This window comes from Maylandia zebra, linkage group LG2, assembly GCF_041146795.1.
Source record: "Maylandia zebra isolate NMK-2024a linkage group LG2, Mzebra_GT3a, whole genome shotgun sequence".
Lineage (NCBI taxonomy): Eukaryota > Metazoa > Chordata > Actinopteri > Cichliformes > Cichlidae > Maylandia > Maylandia zebra.
The window spans coordinates 20,573,540-20,598,704 of record NC_135168.1 but is presented as its reverse complement, the minus strand read 5'-3'; the positions used below and the strand labels follow the sequence as shown (position 1 = coordinate 20,598,704).

General features: G+C 42.7%; 1 protein-coding gene and 1 long non-coding RNA gene across 4 annotated transcripts in view; one reads left to right on the top strand and one right to left on the bottom strand.

Moving 5' to 3' along the window:
* Positions 1-25,165, top strand: part of LOC101485630 (transcription factor COE3) — a 140,497-nt gene that overhangs the window by 16,139 nt on the left and 99,193 nt on the right. For all 3 annotated transcript variants that reach the window (XM_076890042.1, XM_076890045.1, XM_004552027.3), the window contains exons 2-6: positions 1,828-1,984; positions 4,359-4,422; positions 7,051-7,106; positions 12,167-12,240; positions 22,707-22,775. In XM_076890042.1, the coding sequence (XP_076746157.1) occupies positions 1,828-1,984; positions 4,359-4,422; positions 7,051-7,106; positions 12,167-12,240; positions 22,707-22,775 (420 nt within the window). The remainder of the gene's footprint in view (positions 1-1,827; positions 1,985-4,358; positions 4,423-7,050; positions 7,107-12,166; positions 12,241-22,706; positions 22,776-25,165) is intronic.
* Positions 1,831-4,863, bottom strand: LOC143421086 (uncharacterized). Its single transcript, XR_013100836.1, has 4 exons — positions 4,580-4,863; positions 4,300-4,472; positions 2,143-2,205; positions 1,831-1,965 (listed from the first exon to the last, which is right to left on the bottom strand). It is a non-coding gene; the product is annotated as an uncharacterized LOC143421086 (long non-coding RNA).

Here is a 25,165-nt window from a genome sequence, read left to right as displayed (position 1 = left end):
AACAAACTGGCCTACAAATGAGGCATTAAGCATTGGTAATGGGGGTGCAGAAAGGTCACGGCTGTATTAATCTGCCGTCTGGGGAATACACCCGTGAGCCGGGAAGCTCGGAGACCGAGAGAGAGCACGGGCGAGCTTCCAAAAACAAACCCTGAGCATGAATAAATATTTATCTGTGCCCCGGCGATCATATTGATCATAAAGCGTTTTAGGAAACAAAACGAGCAGGAAAATGAGATTGATGTAAAAATATTCAGCTGCTGTTTGGAGCGTCTCCCCCTCGGACACATCGCGCTTCTGTGGGCTGAGAGCAGAGGTCTGTTCCTGCTGGAGCATTGATTTTATTTCAGGATCAACAAGGATTTTTTTTCCATACCAAAATAAAATCAGCCGCTGACACTGTTGATGTTTTTGCAGCTTTCACACTCAGTTAAAGGCTTCCTCAGATTCTGGAGGTTGGAAATCAAAAGCAGGGTGACCTCTGACCCCCAGCCGGTGGTTGTTTACATTATGATAATCAGCATTAGAAGCAATACTCTCGGTAATGATTTCATTTCTGCCTCCCTTTTTATTGAAATGTAACAAAAAAATAATTTAACATAAAAATTTGTTTGTTCTTTTGTTCTTTAGAGTTTAATTTGCTGCCTTTAAACTCATTTATTTAACCTCTTCCTGCAGCAACAGTTTATCATGTGACTTTGCATCTCTTTATTTAATGTTAATGAAAGCAGAGGAGACGCCACATCCCAATATCTGTAAAAGCAAAGATTAATTATAACCTTGTGAAGGCCAGAAAACTCACATCACCCTATTTTTTATTTATTTATGTGTCCGGGTTTATTTGTAAAACCTTCTAAATCTAAATAATAAAATGGCAACGCATACCACAGCGTCTGTGATTGGTCCGCTTTGTGGTAACGTTGCGTGTATGACACTGTGTGATGATCAGCACAAAGACATGGTCGCTGATGTCGTATCAGGCGTGTCGTTCCCAGTCAAAGCGTCTCCTGCGTTGGATTAATGTTTTTTGTTTTCCCCCAAAAACTCCTGAGTGATCGTTCTCGCTGTCTTTCACAGCGACTAATCTAAACCACGCAGCAGCACATTAATGACTAACCTCACGCTGATCATGTCTCGTGTTTTCTTGGCTTTAGTTTGATCCATTTTTGGCATCTTCTTCCTGTCATATGATGGCGTTTGTCCCTGACCAATAGTTTAACCGTCATCCTCCGTCTTCACTGTGCTAATGTGTTCATATTACACTAACTATAGCTCTGTAGCTAGCCACCATGTTTCTCACCATTAACCATCACTGCTGTACATTTTAGTTCTTTAGAAATACTTTGGACAGATTACGGTATATCGTCATACATGGAAGCTAGCTAGCTAACTGCTTACTAACCTCCAACTGCTAAGTTGACATATAGGACATGGTAGTAAACACATGAAACCGGTTACCTTGACATCCGGATCTTGGATTGTCCACTAGTGACAAACCGCCACCTTCAAAGGGAAGCACCTTAGTCATTCTGATTACAGAAGAAAGAACCAGTTGTAAACCATTAATGTTGTTTTCAGTAACTGAAGCCACTTGCCCAATGTTCACACATGATTATGTCCACTCTGAAGATTTGGAATTCATTTCGTTTAATTCTTCTGTTGTTGAGCTTTTATTAACTCCAAGTCAAAAATGATCATCCCACTTTTAAGGTGCCCACCACAGCAACACGGGCCTATAAATCAATATGAATCAATTCACTGTGCTGTCCAGATTAGTGTGTGTGATCCTGTTGAGTTGGAAGGTAACGTTTTCTTTCTCTGTTTCAGTGGGGTTGGTTTAGCCCGAGCTCACTTTGAGAAACAGCCTCCATCCAACTTGAGGAAGTCCAACTTCTTCCACTTCGTGCTGGCGCTGTACGACCGTCAGGGTCAGCCGGTGGAGATCGAGAGGACTTCCTACGTGGACTTTGTGGAGAAAGACAAGGTGAAAAGATTTTTTATTTCTTCAAGAATCTTCTTCAGATTTTAGGTGTTTGTTTTTTTTTTAATTTACATCTTTGACAGGAAAAGAAGAGGTCAGGTTTTTAGGCTTAAAATTCTAAAATACCAGGAAAAGATCTAATTTGTAGTAAATGTTCCTACCTTTCATACATCAGAGGCCCATGTCAGGTAATGTCCCCTTAATTCTTAATCTTAAGCAAAGCTCTTATGGAGAAAAAACGAAGGAAGAGAACAAAGGATGAAAAGAAATCTAACAGGACTACAAAATAAAGCAGGAAACATGTTAATGATTAACAGTAAATAACAAGAGCCCAGTGCATGTGGTCAGAGCAAGACTTACAGGGAACGATTTTAAAGTAACACAGAAAGCGGTCCAGAGGTTTTTTGAATTTTGAATCGGGTATTGTTTTATGTTTTATTTTGAAGGTTTAACTCTGAAAACTGCCATGGTACTTTTTTGTAGTCAGAAGTGACCATGTTTGGACGAGAGGGTAGAGCTAAGTTAGCAGCTAAGGCTAGCTAGCTTAGTTAGCAAGCTTCATTCATAGCTTCACACTCAGAAACAGATACCTGCTAATCAGTATCATCCAGATAAAATCTTACAATTTCTCTAAAACTGGAACTCAGACTTCTTGGACAGTCTGTTAGTACAATTAAACGCACAGCATCATTTAAAGTTCGACATTTTAACATGCGAGTCCGTGGAGACTGGCCTTCTGCGGAAGCCTCTAGAGGACACTAGGGGAACTGCATCTTTTGACATTTTCATTAGTTTTATTTTTTGATTTTTAACATTTAAATTACACCCATTGAGCTGGTGATCCAAATCTGTGATGTCTGTGTTTTCTGATCTCATGCTGCCCTGTCAGCTGGATACAGAAAACCTCAGTTTTAATGTGACTGTTGGGTTTAATGAGCCCCAGTAACAACAATGAAATCCTGGTTATGTGGAACTTCATCTGTAAGACGGGTCCCATGTTGAAAGAGAATGTTTTGGCAGTTAAAATGAAGTGTAAATATCCAAAAATACACAAGTTTGGATCTGTTGTTGACAATATACAGAAAGTACATGAGAATCGCTTCCGCTGCTAATAACACTGGTGATAATCATAATAACATCCCGACAGGTTTGTGGGTGTTTGTTCTTTGATCGGCTGCCAGCTGGCACCATATTCTCCTCTCTACCCACTCGCTCACCTCACCTCTGCTTTGACCTCGAGTCTCTCGCCCTGATACCCCCCCCCCCCAACACAAACACACTGGGACTGAGCCAACACTCCCGGGCACAGTTGGCACCGAGTGGCCGACCAACGCAGGCTGAAAGGAGGGAGAGCGAGGAGGGGAGGCATGATAAAAAAGGGGAGTAAAGGTTGAAAGAGAGAAGAGAAGAAAAAGATAGGAGGAAAGGTCAAGACAGAAAGAAAAGGAGAAAAGAGGCGGATGGATGGAGAATAAAGGATGTTTTTAACTACAGAGTCTGAGGCACAGATTACCTGACAGTTAAATGCATGTTTAGGCGTAATTAGAAATAAAACCCTAAACTTTTCCTTCACACAGGTAAGAAAGTGATCAGAGAGCTGCGGAGGTCAGGTATGGCATCACCTGTCCTGTCGACGAGACCTCCAAAAACATTTCAGAGTAAATTTCAAAATAAAAGCTTAAACTCAAATCTGTTATTTTCCTCATAAAACAGTGATGCTTGGATGCAAATGATGGGTGTGAAATGCATTCTGGGACGTGTCCTGATAACACAGAGCATGAACGTCTTCTAATCTGACTTTATTGGAGCTTTGTGTTCGTTTCAGAGGAGCATAGGGATCAGAGAGGTCAAAGGTTACAGGGAGTGTCATCCAGCTGCTAGCTTAAATTAATTTCAGCTTATTGTTTTTTGTGTGTTGTTTGGTTTTGATTTGCTTGGAGTCTTTTGCTTTTAGTATTTGGTGTGTTGCACTTGACCAAGTGTGTAAACACCTTTAACTGAGAGATTCTGGTTAGACTGTGGTTTGGTGGCGGTGCAGACTCTTTTTTTTTTTTTTTTTAGCTTTTACATTGCTCTTCCTTACTCTTTGACAGGAGCAGAAAACATGAATAGCAGGCTAATATGATACCTAACAGCTCTAATATTTGGGAAAAGGACCATGGGTCCTCTGGACCAGCTTTTGTTGACAACTTGTCATGTTTCACAGCTCGGTGAGCTCAGCAGAGGCGTCCTTTTAGTGGCTTTTACTTCAACACATCATCAATCATCATCTGCTTTTCTTAGGATTTCTAAATAACCTTTCTGTAATACTTTCTTACATGTCAAATGCACAGTCAGGATGTCGTTGTTTAACGTGTACTTTGTGTTTTTGTGACAGGAGTACAACGGTGAGAAGACCAACAATGGAATCCACTACAGGCTACAGCTCCTCTACAGCAATGGTGAGCCGAGTGTGTGAATATGCCACTGATCTGGAATCAGAGGTGGAAGTCTGTATAAAGAAAAAGGGTTGAAAATGCTTTCTGTAAGCTGTAAACATCCTGCTAGCGAGTCATTTTTGAAGGTAGAAAAAGAAAAAAATTACAACTTTTTCCTCACATATTTACTGTCAGAGTTTTTCCGTTGCCTCCTCCTGTTAACTGAACCCTGAAGAAGATTTTCCTGTTTTTGTTTAGTCCGTTTGTAGCTCCTGACTCTGAACCAGGGCTTCTTCATTAGGACTGGTTTCCAGTTGCACTAAACCAGTTTGCAGAAAACTGCAGCGTCTCTTTATTTCAGGTCCAGGTGTCTCTTGTGTTGGATGAGGCTCTGGTTTTTTCTCCTTTATTTTTCTGTACAGACGAAGTTTTTAAACCCTCTTGGTGTAACTGCAGCTCACAGGCTCCTGGTATCCCCGACTACTGATATCTATTCAGAATAGAATCGCTCTCAGATTTCAGTGTGAACACTAAGTTTAGCATCAGGACTTCACAGTAACCCAAACCACACAGCAGACTAATTAATGACTAACTTCGTGTTTTGGATGGATCAGAGGTTCTTTGGCTGAAGTTTGGTCTATTTTAGCATTTTACGTCAGTGCTGTTTAGTTTTAAAACAAAAGTCCAAAGTTATATCAGAGCAATAGAGTTTAGTTTAAAGAAATCCTTCAGTCAGATTAGGTTGTACCATCTGTAGAAGGGACTAGCTAGCTCACTTCCTGTTAATGTCTAACTTTGCTAAACCTTGTACATCCTGTTTTTCAAAAAGCCACATATTGATCAGTTTATTGGAGCTGAAAGAATTTGGAGTTTGATTTTAGGAGTGTTTGAAGCAGGAAAGAGTTAATGAAATCAGACCAGAGGCAGAGAGGATGGTTACAGAGGCGGTAGAGACAAAGACAAGAAGTAAAAAACAGCAGGAACAAACGGGTTTAATAAATCCCTCTTCTGATTCGTCATTCTTTGTAACATTTACGTAGGCAGAAGGCTGTCACGTACTTACGGTAAGCGTGACGGCGACGAAATTCAGTAGATCTAGTGCAAGTAAGACAATCATGTTGCAGAAAGAAGCGTCTGCCTTTCGCAGCATGTAAAAAAGCTACAACGAAAGCACTGATGATGCAATCTGAGGTCAAAGCATAATGGAAATAATGCCAATATTTCTGCTAATTCTCAATGTTCGTGATGAGTAATGAAGGCAGATGTGAAGCAGCCCGCTCTGCCAGCATGCTGCAGGTTGTTTAGGTCCAAGTCCAAAAACCCATCAATAATATGTTCCTTACACTGGAGACACATTTGCATGTGCTGTGCTCTTAAAGAATGACTGACAGCATGAAATTAAAGCCGAAGTGAGCCATTTTTAAATGCTGCTGCTGCTGCAGGTCAGCCGAGTCTTTGTTCAGGCTGCATTTTAGATTTGCAGTATTGATTGATGAAGTTGAGTTAATGATCGCTCTTTCCCACAGGTGAAACTGTCTGTGTTGGTTTGCGGTTGAACTTTTCCTGGATGATTTAGAGTTTAGAATTAGCGGAGATGGAATTTATATTAAAGGTCACCTCACCGGAGTTAGAGTTTAACTCAGCTGTGCACTTTTAAGACTGCGAGGCTGGAAAAACTTTTTCATTATCAGCACGCGGAGCGGCGGACATCTGGAATATCTGAGCTCTGTTTTGTCCATCGGTTGGTGGTGGTGGTGGTGTGGTGTGGTGTGGGGGAAGTGGAGGGATCTTTTGCTGATTCAAAACACACAGCTCGCCTTTGTGCTGGCACGAGTCCAGAGCTGCAGGAGGAGGGCGGCCGTAATGCTCTCAGACCCCCGCAGAAACGCCAGATAAAGTGGGACATAAAAGAGCGTTTTCTTCCAAAGGGGGATAAATCACTCTAATATGAGTCGGCGTCGTCGGATTAGCATCTTACAGAGGTAATTGACCTCATCTGCAAGCGGGACGGATAGCCGCCATTTAGGCTGCAGACTGCTCAGCGCTCAGCCGCAGAGCGAGGAGTGAATCATGTCAATTAGAAAGCAGAGGAAGCTGCGAGCAAACGGCCCGCAAAGCAAGAAGTAGAGGGAAAAAAAGCTCAAACGCACAATACAATTAGAGCTGCTCCGCCGCTAACAGGTGTTCCCTGCAATTTACTTCCTCCACCCCATGTCGTGTTTGTGTCACATTTACGCCCGGATGCATGGCTAATAAAAGACAAGCAGCTCTGATTGATATTTAATTTGTCGGAGAATGAGGATTCCTTGTTATCCTTGAGGAAAAAGGCGGCGGGGGGGCCGGAGAAGGCGGCCTGGCCCATAAATAATAAACAGCTCTGGAGCAGCGCCGCTGTTTGTTTTTGCTGAGGGGTGTGAGCGACGCCGGGGCGAGACGACAAGAGCGCTAGAAAACACAAATACACAACCAGGACATGAATCGGAACAGAATTCATTTACAGCACGTTATCAGGAATCAGATCCTTTGTTGGGGGCGGATTAGCATAAGAGGCAAACGCGGGCATGTTGATGACAGTAATTTATATCTGAACTGTGTGTGTGTGTGTGTGTGTGTGTGTGTGTATGCTCATGCTTCTCTCTGTGTGTTTTTCAGGCATCAGGACAGAACAGGATCTCTACGTCCGGCTCATAGACTCCATGACCAAACAGGTGAGATAGCGCACGCACACCTGAGCTCTGATTCACTCATAGTGTTTACATCAGAGTGAGTTTGTTTTACACACCTGCACATGTCACAGCGGCGTGTTTTAAATGTCACACAGCGTGTTTCTGCACAACGACGTGCAGCCTGGAGACTGCCTGGATCGAGCCCCAAAGCCCAGATTAGTTTGACTGAAATAAATCACAACTGGGAAATATTTTAGTGGGCTTGAATAGTCTTACAAACATCAAGCAAACAGTTGCATTGGAGTTTTAGAGTCGCTCTATTTCAAGGTAGTTTACGGTGAGTAGAAGAAACGTCTCGTGAACACGACTCAAAATACAATTTTTCAGAGTCGTTTGATATTTTTCGGGAAACCATCTTAACCAATCAGAGCCTGTCTTCTGGCTGTTTCTAAATATTACCTATAGAAGGTTGGTAACCCTTGTGTTGTCCTCGGTTCAAAAATGGTCCCTAGGTGAATGGCAGACAAGAATATGGGAATCCCGAGGGTGACACAAGGTTATTAATATCTGTAGATTTTTGTACTGGTGGCTTTGAAATTCATCCCAAATACAGTTTGAGTTGTATTTTTGAAGCTATGATGCAGATCTTATAGAGGTAAAACCCTTTGAGGGATTCCTGGATCGACTCCAATACTGAATACCTTAAACTGTGCCATTTTCTTGCAAGTCCTTCCCAAACTTTATGACCAATCTCGGTCAAAAATAGACAAACTAAATAAATCAGATAATATTGTCAGAGGTGGTAAAAAAAAAAAGGGTGAAAACATACATCAAATGAAAAAAGAATTAGTGGGCAAAGAACAAAGTTGAGTTGTCAGAGTAAGAATACTGGAGTAGGTCAGACGAATGCGTTGGATCGTTGAATGTTCCATGGATCAGTCGAATGCCGACTGTCAAGATCAAATCAAATCTGTTCTTTCAGTGTGGAACACGATTGTTCTGATATGTCGCTGAGTTACTGTTAATGGAAATCATCCAGAACCATCGGAGCAATCAGCACAACAACATGATTGGCTCTTTTGTTTCCGGTGCGGTTGCTCTTTGGTTCTTTTGTGGACGGGGGCAGGACGCCATCTTTGGCTATGCAGGCATCTCCTATAGATTTGTACTAAGGATTATTCATGTGTTGTGTCTGCCTGATAGTGTCCCCGAACGCGTAACAAACAAGACTTCTCTGCCGGTTTCAGGCACATAGTTCAAACCTACTGTAATCTTAAAGCGTTCCCCTAAAGTTAAAACTAAACTTTCCTGTCCTCCTCCGCCTCCTCCTTACTTTCTTAAACTTGAGCAGCACTGATGTGTTTTCCTTTCCACTCGATGTAGCTCGGGCTTCAGCTGACTCCACGTCCTCCCATCTTTCCGGTTTTCACTCACTCAGAAACCCCCGTGTGGGATTTGAACCTGTGAACGACCTCGCTGCCAACAAAAACCTCCAAATGTTTCCACATTCCTGTCAGCGCTGCCGGCTGACCTCCCTCCTCGTTCCTCCAGATCCTCCTGTTCCTCTCGTCGAGCGCTCTACCTCAGATGTTTGTCACTGTAAATATTAAAAGACATCCAAATGTGCTCGCTTCTCCTCCCAGCTTCAGCTTATTTATCCCCCGTCATATCACAACCCTCCCGGCTGCCGCGGCCCTGTCGGCATGTCACCGATCGATGTACCAAGCGGCTCCCCGACAAAGCGTCAGCCAAACCGATCAATAGGCCCTAATGTGGCGCAGCGGCGGCACACTGGAGACAATAATCCTGACACCTCCTCCATGACACACACACACCTTCACCTCCCAGTACACGACACCCCATTGGTGGAGAGGCAGGCCTGACAGACAGGTCGGCTGGAGTCCCCATGGATCGATAAATCCCCGTCGAGGAGCTGTTAGGAGCCCCGCGTCCACGGGTTTGTCAGAGCGAGGAGGAGCTGCATTAATGCAGATTGGACCGTGCAGCGATGCAGCTGGCACAGTAACTTCTGCACAGTGAGTCACATCATGCAACAAGGCCGAGGGGCTCACACACCGGGAGACCCCCGCGGGAGGTGTTTGTGCTCCTTTTGGAAAATATTTCTGAGCTCAAATAACTCATATTTAACCCTCTCAGGCTCAAATTAAACTTTTTGTTGCTAATGCACAACCAAGTCCTGCAGTGGTACTCCTGAGTAAAAAAACCCTCATAAAATATGTATGTGGGGTAATCAGGTTGTTAGTTTTTAACTGTTGCAAATCGGCAACGCCTGCCTCGAAAGGGTTAAGAAATGTTCAGCACACGTTTCTCACGTCGTCTTAAGCGAACTGTTGTGAAGACTTCCTCAATGTAGGCCTCGTCTTCCTGTTTTTAACCTTTTGTAAAAATCAGCCTCCTCTTCTAAAACAAGTCTTAATGTGCTCCAAATCGTTCACACCCCAGGTTCATGATTTTCTCCTTAAGCTTTTTATATCTTTGGAAACCCCACGTTTTAAAACGTTCACTGACAAACAAATTTGTAACTTTCCGACATGCTCCCTTTACAAAACATGCATCAGTGCTTGAATGACAAATGAGAAACACTTTAAAGTGACATGTAAACAGCGTTTTTAGTGTCACTGCAAACACACACACACTCTGAAGGCTGCTGAACTTTAATCTGAAAAACAGTTGTTTTTGTTCTCAAAGTTTTTTTGTGAAATATTTACTCAGAACAAAATTTTAATAAAGATACTCAGTCCTGCCCAAAACATCTCACCTTTTCCAAATATTCACTTTCTAATAAACAACATTATTTTTTCCAAAACAGCCTCGTCCTCACTTTTTAAACATGTGAACGTCTGAAAATGTCTGAGGTGTGTCCCCGCAGAAAGGGGACATTAACCTGCAAATAAGCATGAAAGTGGACATGCAGTCACGCACTCACAGGACTCATGCATCAGGAATAATGATGTATAAATATCGACCACCAGTTCTCTGTGTGTGTGTGTGTGTGTGTGTGTGTGTGTGTGTGTGTGTGTGTGTGTGTGTGTCCCTGATGCAATCCACATCCCTCCTGGTCAAACTGGAGCGTTTTAATCCAGAGGAACAGAGCCAGGATCGGGATCAATAATGCAGAAGTGGTCGTTATCCTAAAAGTATGGTCCCCCAGGGTGTGTGTGTGTGTGTGTGTGTGTGTGTGCAGGGTGGAGGTCTGTTTTGACTATAAAGGTGGATGAGGTAGCAGTAGGTCATCGCAGGAAAAAAGAAAAGAGGAGGAGGAGGGGTGAGGACACACACCCGTGTGCTTTTAGTGGAGTTCATTTACAACAACCAGGGTATTACAAAAACCACACACACATTTCTGCTTCTGTCTCTGTGAGGGCCCTCTTTGAAATAAAGGAGTCCCATCACGGTGAAAATCAGGCAGAGTCAAACCCGAGCCCTCAAACCCGCACTGATGCCCTCTCCTTCCAAAAACGTCCCCATAAGGACGTGGGTCCCCACAAACACCCATATACGAGTACAATCGCACACCTAGCCCTACTCACAGCGGTCATCCGTCATCCAGACTCTGACACGACAGCTCTGCGGGGGCGAGGAGGAGGGAGAGTGGAGGATGAGGAGGGGGGCTTCATCCTGGGGCGCCACCCGCCATCTGGCAGGGAATTCTGGGAAGGCCAGAGGAGGCTGAGACCACCAAAAGGGGAGGTGGTGGGAGGTGTGAATGGTTGGAGGCCATGTTTGACTTTATTACTGGTGCAGACTGTGGATAGGCAGAGGGGGGTGACAAAATAAAAGGAACACCTGGACACATCTAAATATCAGGTGATCAGATTGAAGCTGAACCGGATGTACGGCAGGAAAGCGATGAATGCTAGTATACAGACTAAACTAGTTTAAATGGTTGGGGGGGAGGGGGGGGGGGTTGCTTTTGCATTTGCTGCCACCTATATCGGTTCGGCTCACGGGGGCAGCAGAGATGCCCGGCCGCCTTCTCCAGCTCTTCTGGAGAAACATGGAGACATTCCCAGACCAGCCGAGAGATGTGATCTCTCCTTCATGTCCTGAGGTCTTCTCCCTGTAGGACATGCCTGAAACACCTCACTGACGAGGTCTCAAAGAGGAGTCTTGGGTAGATACTGAAGCACCTCAACTGCCTCCTTTTTGGAGTCCCTGACAAATGACTGAGCTCCTCACTCGGTGTCTGAGGCTTCGGAGGAAGCTCATTTCAACCACTGATATCTGCAGTTTAACTTTTAGGTTCCTGCCCACTGCTTCTAGCCTTAGAGGTAGTTCGACTAGTTCGACCAGCTCTCTCTTCACCACAGGTCTCAGGAGGCAGAGCTGGTGATTCGATCCCTGGCTGCTCCAGTCTGCATGCCAAATACCTTTTGGGCAAGATACTACCCAACGTTGCTCTCTGATGCGTCCATTGGAGTGTGACTGTATGTGAATTTTAAGTAGAAAGTGCTTGTGTGAATGCGACGTGTTGTTTATAGTACTTTGAGTTCTCCAATAGAGTCGAGAAGTGCTTTATTAGAACTAGTTCATTTATCATTTACCACAAAGGCCCAGTAATTCGTTCCCATCACTGCAGATGCTGTGACAATCTCCCGCCTTCCCTCGCTCGTGAATAAGACTCTGAGGTACTTGAACTCTCCCACAGTAGGCTCCAGGGTAGGGTGCCCAGTTCACCTCTGACCACCACCCAGTGGGGTCCTTCAAGGTCTGATCCCCAGTTGCTAAAACTGGTTCCCAGCTGGTTTTATTCAGTTCAGAGTCTGGATGATGCTGCGGTTAAATCTCCTTAAGCCCAGTTTTAACTTTTGAATGTGAAAACTGGTTACCTCATAAGCAGATATATTTTGACAGAGTTTGGTTCTTTTAACTAGTTTAACTCGTTTAACATATTCAGCTAAAATGCATCAATCACAATGAGCTGATTTGTCTTGTTTTGTTTAACAGTTGTTTACCCATTTGCAGATTTGTACTCTGTGGGAGGAAAAATAAATGAGATTGTAGGCCGTACGATTTCATGTGATGAGTTTTAAGGAGATGAGTTCTCTGTCGTAATCAGCTGTTTGCTTCTGTCCCATCAGCCCATCCTGTATGAAGGACAGGACAAGAACCCGGAGATGTGTCGCGTCCTCCTCACCCACGAGATCATGTGCAGGTAAGATAAAAAAACAGATGTGCTGTCTGTTCACCGATTCAGCGCTTGGCTCAGCGGCACTTTGGCAGGAGAGCAGGCGGCAGTTTCTGTCAAACCTGTGACTTTTTAATTTGTGTTTTTGTTCAGGCTGAAGCATGGTTTAATAACAGTGCAGTGTAATTATCTCCCTGCAGTGTGTGTGTGTGTGGAGTGTTAATTATGCTTGCAGAGGAAGTGCGTGGTTGTTAGATTGTGATATTTAAACCAAAAGATGATTGGATAATGGAGAAGTTTAGATGTGAAGAAGAGTTTTTGTCTCTGAGAGAAGAAGGTGTTTAAAATGTAAATAACTGATCAAATTTAAACAACTGAATAACAGAATTTTGTAGGTGTGTCCAAAAACAAAGAAACCGATAGAAGCCGGCCAATCACAAATAAGCAGGCTTAATGAGACGGGAGCTAAAAAGTCTTGTTTCAGAGAGGGTGGGGGTGTAAAGAGAGTACAGTAGAATATAAATAAGGATTATTTTTGAAATGTGAATCATGCAAAGCTGCTCTAAAAGAGTCCAAGAAGGAAAATAAAAAGCTGGAAGTCATTATTATTGTCGATTAGTTTTGGGTATAATTTCTATGGAATGATGTATTCATTTTTTGTTATATGTTAGATTAAATTCTTCAGGGGAAATGAAAACACTCAACTTTGGGAATGTTAAGCGTTAATCTTTTGGAGGCCTCTCCAAGCCCAGAGTTTGAGCGGTGTATGTGCTTCTTCTAGGACAAATATCATCTTCAGATTTTGTGAACACGTTAGTCAGTTCATTAAGTTAATCAGAAAAGACTAATTTTGCTATAAAAATGTCCAGACACCTTTTCCAGGGTCCAAGCAGTTTTCTGGCAATTTCATCTTCGCTTAAAATTCTATAAATAAATTCGTTACTAAAAATATTAGAAAATTTGTCTCTCAATGTGAATCTGTCATTAAAAATGATATATTGTTATTTACATTTAGAACACATTATTTATCTGCCTTTATTTAAACATGCAGCCTTAGGGCCTGGTTTTAAAAAAATGCGGCAAGATTTGAACACAATCCCGAAATAGTGTTGTTAATTTTACAGGTGATTCCCAAAAGTTGAGCTGTTTTTCAAAATGAGCTTAGTCGGTTCAGTGTCAGGCATCAAAACAAAAACAAAAAAAACGAATTTAACACTTGAGAAATGCTGCAGATTGCAAAGCGCATGAAAACATGGCCTAATGATCAGATGTTTGTCTTTGGTCGGTGACAACTTTCTTATTGTGTGACCGTTACTCGGTTAGCTGTAAGTTGGCTAGTTGTGCTAGGCTAATGTTTGAGTTGCAGGAGAGTTGCTTGTGTTATTGATAATATGTATTTGTACATGTCTGTGCACTCACCTCTGAGTCCCACTGTCCATGGGGGGGCGTCACCCACTGAAACAGACTGGCGGAGGTGGCACAGAAGCTTTCTGACTTAATTTGTTTCTCCATCTAATAAATAAACCTCTGTTAGATAAAAATGCACTATGCCCAAAATCCAATCACCTGTCTAACCTCGAAAAACAGCATTAAAATTCAACCATTTTCAATGATTTCAAGCTCCTGTGTGAGCCCTGTATATAATACAGGTCTATAATAAAATTTGTATTTGTTTGGGTGTCGTTTTCTTGGACGTTGTGAAATTCATGTTACTTTTACACAGTGAGGGCATTTAAAAATGTTTTACAAGATGTAGATTTGATGATGGTTTTACATCAGAATTTAGTTTCACTTTTACATTTTTATTTGAATTCTTAATTATCTTCACATTTTAATCTGTACCTGAATTGTAAATCTTAAATTTTGTGTATGGATTTGGTTTCCGTTGTGTTTTCTAGTTTCTGCTTTCATTCTAGTGGCAGCTTTGTGCCTGAATATATTTTCATTTCTTCCCTTTTTGAGGTATTTTGTAACTTTAAAGGTACTCCTGTACGGCTTTTCGTTATTCGAGGTTGTATTGATAAAGTGTGTGTGTACATTTGTTGGCCTGAACGCTCTGTGTGTGTTTTTGTGAGAGGAAAAAAGAGCAGCTGTTGGGTTGTTGTTCATCACACCAATCAACACGTTTCCTGCCCTGCGTGTCTCTGCTGTCGTCTGTGAGTTAATGGTTTTACTGGTTCAGACCGAGGAGTGAAGGAGTGAAGAACAACCATAGTGTGTGTGTGTAGCATGGTGAAAATAGGACACACAAACACACAAATATATAAATACAACTGAATCTGAAGTGTCAGTTGGAGCTCCAGCAGCCTGTTTCTCCATATGTAGGAAAAAAAACATCATTTTTGATGGTTTATATTTATTTATCGCTCATCTGTTTGTTTCCCAGTGTGAATAAACTGGTTAATGTGGACATTATATCCTTTTATAACTTTTTAGGGGCAGTGAATTGGTGAATGAATGAAGAAATTAGTTTACATGTTAACTAGTCTGTTTGTAGAGTTAACTGGTTTAGGTGCACTACAATAAACTGGCTCATCTGGGATAAACTGAGCCAAATGTGTTCCACAAGCTGGTTTACATTAAAACAATAAAGGGAATAGATTGGATTCATTGTTTTATTGAATTAGTACATGCAGTATATTTGGAGTTAACTGGATTGTCAGTGTATAATTTTGTATAAATCTGGCTGTATTAACTGACTTAGGCCTTAGTGCCAAGGACCTGGAGACCAGTCACTGATAGGTAAAACTTGCCTAAATGGCTGGAGAGCGGTTGCTGGGGTTAATGATTGTTACATCTTTAGGGAAAAAACCTTGAAGGGAAACTCTTTCTGTTTCCACTTTTCACAGCTTCACCAGCTTGGTGAGTATTTTGTGAATGTCTGCAGAGAAGTTTGTGTCTTCCATGCAAACTATGGATGACTGCAGCTTTCTGCTGGCAACCAAAGCGAGGTTTTTGGTGCAGGACCCTCTTAGCGACTGACTGCCAGCAACCTCCAGTCACCACTTGCCAGCCGGGAATGCACATTTTTCCTATCACTTGGTTGCCAGGGTGCCTGATTAGGCTACAGACCTTGGTGACTGAGATTATGAGTTTGCTGCAGTATACAGTAATAGTCCAGTAACGTTGTAATCTGCTCAGTAAACTGGACCAAATGTACAGCGAGTCAGTTTACATAGTAACAACTTTGTATGAACCTGAACAGTTTTTTTCAAAATTTTTAAATTAAGTAATCACTCAGTTCATGTTTGCATAAAATTTTAGCCATCATAACATTTGAATAAATTGGTGCATATTTGGAGTAAAATAGTTGGTGTAAATCTGGAAAAGACGGGCCTAGCTACCTAGGTGTGCAGTTTTGGAGGTGGACATTAAACTGAGTTATCTATAAAATAAAAAGAGCCAAATGTGCAAAAAGTTTATCTAGAAGTGGTTTGAGAAACTGATAACTTTAAAATCAGTTTAAATATGTGGTAAATTGGGTTAAATTGGGTGCACACTGTTAAGATGTTTAAAAAATAGGTAAAAAATGGTGTAAACCTTAATGTAAAGTGTACACATGTGTGGTGAGTTGGTGCAAATCTGAAAATAAAATTGACAATGTTAACCTGATAGAGTGTGTATAGTAATCTGGGTCATCTTTAGAGTAAACTGGGTCATCTTTAGAGTAAACTGGGCAAAACCAGCAACAGCTCAGAGTGGAACTTGTTTAAATGTTTAGTAGACTGATTTTCAAACTGTTAAGATGTTATTAAAAAGTTAAAAATGGAATAAACAGGTTTAAATGTTTGTTGGATTGGTTTACACAGTGAGCAGAAAACTCAGTTTGTACCATTCAGTTGAACTTGAAGCAGTTAAAACAAGAACAGGTCTGACATTTTCGACCTTGCATCCGCCTCCTGCTCTGCCGTTTATCTCTCCCGCTTTTTCAGCCAGACTTGAGTATCTGTGAACTTCCCTTTTGCTCTCACTTTTTATCGAGCTCACTTCCCCCTGCGAGATTCCGTCGATACGAGCTTCATTTCCATAACGACGGCTGGCTGTCGGCGTCTCTGAGCTTCAGTCATTATGTGATTGAGTGCGATTATTAACCAGCTTTCCCCCTGATGGATGTTGTGTTTCCATTCACTAATGAGTGAGGCATCAGAGACTGCCTCGCTGTTTCTAACACGCGCTCCGTGTTTCTCTGCCTCCATGGCCCCAGGTGAGGTCGTCTTTATGGGCGTCCCCATTGGTTTGTCTACCTGGATGCTGCACCTTTGGGTGTAGCACCTGCTGCAGGATGTTACCCTCTAATGTTTTTTTTAAATAGAGACATTCTCTGGGTTTCTTCGGGTCTTAAAGTAGTTAGGTTTTCTAGGAAAACCTGAAAACCTGAAAAGACATGAAATAGTCAGTATTTACATTAAACTGAGCTTGTTTTAGACCTTAAAAGTCTGATATCTAGTCATTCTTTTCCCCCCCCTCATAAATCTTGAAGAATGCAGCAAAAATGAAAGAAATGAATGCCCTTGGTAGTGAATTCTAGGCCTCATCATCCTACTTTTTGCTGATATCCTTCTCATGTTGGTCAGTATGTTGATGAAACTGGTATTAGATCTGATTTGAGCCTATGTTTAGGTTTTAAACCTGCCTAAAACTCTGAAAAAGAAACATTATGCTCTCACTGCTTGAGTTGTTGGTTACTAACAGATTTATATTTTATATACATTTAACAGTCATGTAGAAAAAAACCTTTTTCATGCACTTTAATCATACAAGAACCACCGAACTCAGAAATTGTCACTGAGATAGTGACAGTGACAGAGCATCACTCTGTCCAGTTACGCGCTACACTAATGGCGTCACAGCTTTGTTATTCAAGCATGAAAACAAATCCCAGCCTAAGTAACTGAATGTTTTAGTCCCTTCATCCTGTAAACCTGGAGAACATCCAGCCAGGATGCTACAGCATCAGTGCAAAATACAGCACATGTGCAGCGGATGCACTAATTTGAAGAAAGTACATGTAAATGTTAAAATGAGGGACCCTCAGTCTGAACAGTTTAAGTTACTAGTTACAGAGAAAACATCACAAACTCTCAAAAGTTTTGAGCTTTTGGGTTTGCAGTGGTGCAGATTTCCATCTGAGTGTTTGTGAAACACATTTCTGGATTATCTGTGGTGTGATTTGGTTTGTTCCTGGATTATCGCAGATTAAATTCTGGATTTTTATTCAGTTACTGAGTTGGAACTGGGTTTGGTGGTATCTTTTTTTCTGGAAGCCGCTCTGGGACACTGTCAGGTTCCTTCACTGTGTGTTTGAGCTCTGACCTCGCCATCATATTACCGATTCACATTAGCCCTTCTTAAACTGATCTCTGCCATCACAAAGCAGCGAGAAGCAGTGAGAAGCAGGCGCTGCAGCGGCGGCAGCCAGGTTGGCACTGCGGCATTGCCAGCAGGCTCCCAGAGGCTCGCCAGCTCCGGGCCGCTCGCCTCGCCTCGGCTCGCCTCGCCTCGTTGGCTGCCAGGCTTCGGGCGATGCTGAGGAAAACCTGCTGCCGCGCTCACAGAGGAAGGTGGCGTCCAGGCCGGGCTGGAGCGAATCAGCGGGCCTGGCGGCTGCTGTGGTTTTCCAAGCCTTTGGGTAATTACAACACTTGCCCTTTGAAAGCGAGCCCTGCATCCCCAGCCCGTCCCACTCTGTGTTATCTGGATGCTGTGATCCTAGTGACGCAGTGGGAATCGCTGTTTATTTTCTTTCTGTGTGTGTGTGTGAGAGAGAGAGATAGCAGCACCGACATGCCTGGACAAACCTTCTCTTTGTGGCTTAAGTAGATTCCACTTGTGGTGACGTCTGAAGTGGCGAGGAGGAGCAGCCAGCGGTAATGATGCTTGTGTGGCCTGTCTGAGGCTCGCCGGCCAAACTGGCTCCTGTGGCTCCAATGTTTTTGGTGACCTGAGAGAGAGAGTGTGTGTGTGTACGTGTACAACCAGTCTCTCTCTGCAGCAGGGACGAGCTCTCGCCGCCAAATGAGTGACAGCAGCAACACCACACACACTGTTTGTTTTATTTTAGCCACACACACACACACTCATCCCCTCTCAGGTCTGTGTGTGTTGTTCCTCGCAGTCATTAGCCGGCCGTGGTGTTAGCCTGTTTGCGGCCCGGGGGGAAACGTCATTAGGGCGATATTGTGGACGCTCAGCCAAGGTTTGTTTTCGTCTTTGGAAAGGGGCCCCAGGTCCCTGGAGGGGCCCCGGCAGTGCTCCTGGGGTCCAGTTTGTTTATAACACTTCTTTGGCAGTTTGGAGGAGGTTGTCACCACAGCAGCACCAGTGGGTTTCCAATGCTAATTGGTCTCCTGGAACTTTCACTAATGGCTCCAAGTAGCTGGGGGAATAAATTATTGTGCCGCGTTCTATGGCAACAGTCACACGTCCATACAGAGACACAAACACGGCACTCGGTTTATGATTTTTCTGTACTTAGAGATCAAATGGTGTGATAAATGATTCATAAAGCGACTCATTTGGCATTCGCAGCCTCGATTTGACGCTTGTTTGTCAAATGGCAATTTGATTCAGGACAGCATGGGGTGAACGCAGGACGTCACGGGTCATATGCAATATGATTAATTTTTAAGAATTACCGGAAGATATGTTAATGACCCTCGCAGCGATAAGAGAAAAGCATTGTGCAGAGCAGCTTGTCAGAAGGAAGAAAATTAGATCTTGTGTCGGGATCGTGTTGTTATTTTAATGATAGATGGATCGCTTGTGTCAGATTTTTTTATATTTGCATTTCAGAAAGCTCGAGCTCGCCATTGTAAATTAATTTTGACAAATATCTGAACGTTTCTGTCTCATTGTTGACTGAAAAATGTCCTCTGAGGCGGAGAAACTGGGAGTGATACCGAGCTGCAGCTTAAAAGTACGCTGAGCTTAAATGTAACAAAAAGTGCAGCATTTAAATGTTTTTGTACTGAATGTGAAGCTTATGTTAAAGTTTCAGTCCACTGGAATATAAGTTATGCAAACATAAACTGAGTGATTACAACAGGGATCTCAAAAATAAGGCCCGGGGCCCAGAATTGGCCTGCACAACACTCCAATTTGGTCCACTGGACGGCTTTGAAAAATGCAAAGATCTGAAGGAGAATTATTTTAGACGTTTAACTGTATTTTCATAATTTTTATAGCTTCTGTTGCTGATAATGACAGGAATGGTCTGTTTGATGGTCTGTTGTCCGATAAACATCATTGTTCACATTCCTCATGTCATTATGTCCTAACACAGCGGTCCCCAACCTTTTTTGTGCTACGGATCGGTTTATGTTCCACAATATTTTCGCGGACTGGCCTTTAAGGTGTCGCGGATAAATACAACAAAATAAAACCAGTAACAGTACCAAAAAAAGGAATATTATTCATAACACACGGGAAAAGACCCAGGGAAACCGAGTTAACGATAAAAATGATTAAAAAAATAACGCTAAAAACCCTGAAATCATAAATTTCACACCCGAGCCTCAACTCTCGCAGCCAAACGACTCACGGGCCAGTACTGGTCCATGGCCTGGGGGTTGGGGTTTGCTGTTCTAGCAGATGATTTGTGTTTATTTTTACATGAAATGGTCAAGGTCACGTTTATTTCTATAGTACATTTAAAAGAACCAAAGCCAAAGTGCTTCACAGGCAGGAAAAAAGAGAAAAAAACCCTGAAAACTGAAACAATTACAAGATGCTGAGGTTTGGCTTGAATTAAAGACAGCAGAAATCAGTCTTCAATAAACATTTACATGCAGAAACATTTGGGGCGGTTCTAATATATAATTCCAGTATTCCAGAGACTTGGCGCAAAAGATCAGTCAGCTAAATGGTAACCCATTTACTCTCTTAAAAATAATCAATAAGCCAACAAGGTGAAGCTAAAACCGGAGTAACACGTTCTCATCTCAGATGCATCATCTCATCTGAGCTAAACGTCGAGCAGTGGGGTTTTGTCTTCCCAAATCAAAAGCATGACTGACTCTTTCCAAGACAGTATGCGGAAGATTGGCCCCTCAACCCAAGTGGAAGCAAAAAGTTTTTACATGTTTATCAACATGCAATGTGTTAGTAAGAACACGTAAATTCATCCCTGTTGTGAAATTCAAAGATCGGACTCCACATTTGTTGTTGTCTTCAGATCTCAGAAATACTTCAGTTTGATTTTTAAACGTGTGCCGCGGTTCCGTCTGCCTCTCGGCTCTTTTAATTAATTAAATATGAAAGTATTTATTCATACTGTGTAGTCGTTGTTGCATGTAAAACACTTTGTGTCGCCTTGTTGTTGAAAGGTGCTCTACAAATAAACTGGCCTTGCTCGGCCTCCCCTCTGATTGGTAGAGGTTGAACATGAAGCCTGAGAGGAACGCCTGCAGGCACTGCTCAGGGCAGTAAAAACACTTTAACATCCTCTGCATGTTTTCATGAAAAATAAAAATATTCACAGTCAATATCCTCAAAAAAAAGACACATGAGTGAACGCCACAAATGTTATTCATTATTTCTGTTGATTTACTGACTGTTTATTAAAAACTTATTTTGCTGGTTTAGTTTGAACTCTGAGTCCTAAATCGACTTTGTCCACCTTTTGTAGTAATTAATACCAACTACAAATGAAAACAACAACACATTCCTCTGAAAAAATAATACTATAAATGGCACATTAAAGTTTTGTAAACCCAATCAGCTCTGCAGCAACTCTCCTGCAGTTTGTATTTGCAGCTGATCAGCTTCCAGCCCAAGCAGCTTCACCCCGTTGAAGGCTGCATGAGAGGTCACTGAAGCGTCCTTCTTCTCATTTCTCGCTCCTAACCCTAACCCTAATAGGGCAGCTTTGCCTCTCACTTTAAGACTTTAAGACTCTCTAAAAAAAACTCACCTCGCTCTGATTGGCCAAGTTCTGGAAGCCTCCAGAAGAGCAGCACACAGTGCTTTGAGAGCTACACTCTTGGCTTTTGTGAAATGTTTAAATATTAAAGAGACGGGATGGCGACACCACCCTGTCCTCATCCCCAGGCCGTCACATAGCGCGGCCCTTAGTGCCATGGTTACGAACACGGTGTGAAGCGTCAGGATGCCGGGATATCCAATTACAACCTTTCACCACGTAACGATGTCATTCAGCCTGTCCTCGTCCCAGGGGCGTGGCTTTGCACATGTGCAAACCTGGCCGTCGTCCCTGTGGCCATATAGACGGAGTGACACGTGAGGGTGAACAGATTTAACCACAATCTTTCCAAAGCGTAGTCACTGTATTGTATTTTTACCCTGTTTTGTCTTTTTTCTTATAGAATTATTTTAATATTTAAACCTGATGGTGGTTTTTGGCCTGATTCTTTGATCTTGTCCGTCCCATAACATCTGCATCACATTATAAATAAATTTGATTGGATATCAATATTCAGATCAGTCAGTACTGATGTACTTTGTTACATCCCCCACCTGACTGCACACCTCATGATGCATTCACTGATGGCCTCCAGCCGTCAGGACATTTGGACGCTTCGTCATTCAGACAGTTTCCTGCAGTTTCAGTGTGTAAACGTCTGCAGCGGCGTCTCATCCGTCCATCCATCTGATGGATATTAATGTGCCGGGCTCAGCCGACTGCTGTTCTACATGCCACACTGACCCACCACACCAAAAGCCTCATCTAGCTCCACCCGCCCCCCACCCTGCAGAGCTGAAGTGGAAATCCAGCGCTCCCTCCGGATGCCTGCACAGACTCTGGACGGGCTACTGGCTCGTTTAATTTTGGAGTCTGCGGCCGCTTGGATGAAACACCGGCCGCTTCGCCCTCTGGCTACCTGGACGGCTGTTTGGCGAGGCGCCCTTCGGTTGGCTGGCTGGTAGTCAGGGCGATGGCACCGGGGAGGGTGGGGGTGCTTCCATTGCTGGGTATCATCCAACTGTTAGTGACCTTGGCTTGGACCCCACCCAGCTGGACTCAGCTGTGTGTCTGTCTGTGTGTGTGTGTATCTGACACGAACTTGCTTTTCAAAATAAAAGTTTTTTCCGGATAGCTGGGTGGATTTATTTTAGAAGCAGATTATTAACTAATAATATATATATATATTTTTAAAAATCTATATTTTTTCACAAATTTGGTTGAAACTACAGATAAAGTTAGAAGTCACTTTAGTTAATTTAAAGACAACTTATTTTCTCAACATCCCCTGCAATTAAGCTTCATTCTTGAATATGGTTTGAATTATTTTATTTCCCTGTTCTCTCTTTTGTGACTTATGTTCAGCAATTTGTGAAAAACCTGAAACTGAATTTGCATTTTTTTAACACTACTGGTGAGCTGAGCTCAGCGAGCTGTGAATGTGAAGATCACTGATGGTTTTACAAATTTTTAAAGGTTAGAGAGGCTCATTGACCTGCACCTGTTTTGGGTAATGTTTAAATCTGTTGCTTTTTCAAGTCGTGTTAACTCAGTGTGTCCTTTCCTTTCACAGCCGGTGTTGTGACAAGAAGAGCTGTGGAAATCGCAATGAGACGCCCTCTGACCCCGTCATCATCGACAGGTAGGAACTGTTCTGATTTTCTTTCTGCTGCTGTGTCTGGTTCAAGTTTCTGGCTCAGTTTGTGATGCTCATGAACATCAGGAGTGATCGCACAGTGAGGAGTCTGGCGTTTATGATTGGACATTGGTTTAGCCTCCTGCTTGCGATCGCGAATCGTTTCTTTGACGTCTAATTGCACGGTCGGCGTAAAGCTGGCTGTTGCCGAGTATAAATGGAGGGAATCAGTTGTTTGATTATCTCTAGTTGCTGCAAGTGAACGCAGCGCAGTGCAAACTGCAGGTCAGGGTTACTCCTATCCAGCAAACAGGATTAAATACACTTTTGGTTTATTTGCTTCTCACTGTGAATGTCTTACTTCTCATTCATCAATAGCAGCCATCAGTTAGGCTGATTTTTTGAGAGTCAATCTAACTTCAGTCCCGTTTTTTCCCCAGAAATCTGCATCTCTCCGCCTTCAGCAAAAGTTTGAGTTGTTGTTGTAATTGTTTGTGTATGCAGGATATTAAACTCGGCCCACTTGTCTCGGTCCTTTCGTGTGGAAATCATGTGGTAATGTACGAATGAGGCTTGGGTGGGATTATGGTGTTAAAATACCAATCTTTCTGTTTTTGTAAAGGGAGAAAAAAAACTTCTACGGGACACATCTTTCTAAAATGGGTTAGACCTAGCACTGATGGATTAGTCCTCACAGGGTTAAAGTTATAGATGGATGCTACATTTAGTGCTTGTATTATTGTGCACTGCTCAGACATGCTGCCAGAGGACAGTAGTTACAGCTAAAACGCTGCGCTGAGCTCAGCGAGCTGTGAAACATGGCGACTGTTTGATAAAGGTGAGCTAGCCAACATGGACGACGCTGTGCCAGAAAGCTGTGGCTAACAACGATGGACTAATTACCTCTAAATAAACAAAACTAGCATAATTTTCTTAACGATGTATCTGATATTGTTTAAATTTCATATTAATCTCGCTCGACAACCAAGAATCCTTGCAACTGACCCATCGTATTATTGTGATGCTTTGCATCTCTAAAGCACAACTTGTCCTGCAGTGGAAGAATTTTTGAGCAAAAAAAGTCTTAAAGACGTAAATGTTGCTGTGGAGGAAGGATCAAAGATGTGACTTTCACCCTGGAGACTGGGGTTTGTGTCCCTCAAAACCAGAAATAGATGTATGTATTTCTAGACTTGGAGCTTGTTATGTTTTCAGATTGGAAAAAAATTGTTTTTGGTGGAATTTGGTTTGTTAGATGTCTGTTAGGTCCCTTAAAATACAACATTCACCACATATTAAAAAGAATTTATGGCAGAAATGAGATGGTCAGTTCTCTACTGTTTTTACAGATTCTGCTTAAGTAAAGAATATCTTACATTTTTATTCAGAAAGTAAATTGTGAAAGTGGCAAATGAAAACCCCATGTAGTGGTGCGTTTAAGGACACCGACGTTTAAGAACTGATAGCTGAACGTTCAGCAGAAAAAGAAGCTTTAAAAAGAATAACGTGAAACTTTTTGTGAGGCGATTTTTATGCAAATTAGCCTGCAGGGAGGTAAGGTTAAGATCACATAAAATGTTTGCATGTATGAACCTCTTGCACATGTTGATGCAATCCAGCTGTGCTCTCTGTGCAGCTGTTGCTGGCATCAGTCGGATTTCTTTTGTTTCTTTCCTGCTTCTTCTGTTTTTTTGGCGTCTCACTTCTTTCTCACCTCTCGCTTCCGGCACGAGACGCCGCCGTGTGAATCGTTTAATCAACACCAGCAACAGCAAAATAACATTTACATGCTGCAGTACGAGTGCGAACTGGCGGCTGATCACAGGCTTCGGTTCGCGGCGTCTGCAGCTCTTTAAGACCTAAAGAGGTCCGGTAACGCTCCTTTTCTTTTATTCTTATCCATGAAAACTTACAGCTGGGAAACACTGACCCAAAAATGTGATTCAGTGCATGTCAATAAATTCATGCCCTCGGAAAAATACGTTTTTTGTTTTTTTTTCTGATTTTAAAACAGCAGCCGTGATTCCTTAATTTATTTTTCATCCAATGCCACATTAAAAAAAAAACAACCCACATCCAATCAGGCGCTCACAACTGCCAGCATCACAATCCTTTATTAACCCGGCGCTCGTCCTCACCGTCTAATTCCTCCGCCCTCGGTGTCCTTGGAGTCGGCGGCTGTCCGTCACAACGCCTGGCTGCAATTGGTCGGGTCGCAGTGGTGGGAGCCAGTGACCTCAGAAGAGGTCAGGGGGGAGGACGGAGGGGGGGAGGGGGGCCAGGATCAAGTCCATGTTGGCTCGTTAGAGAGGCCTTGGACCTCAGCCACACACATGCATACACACACAAATACAGGTGATACACACTTCCATAGTGTGTGAGCTCTGAGACACACA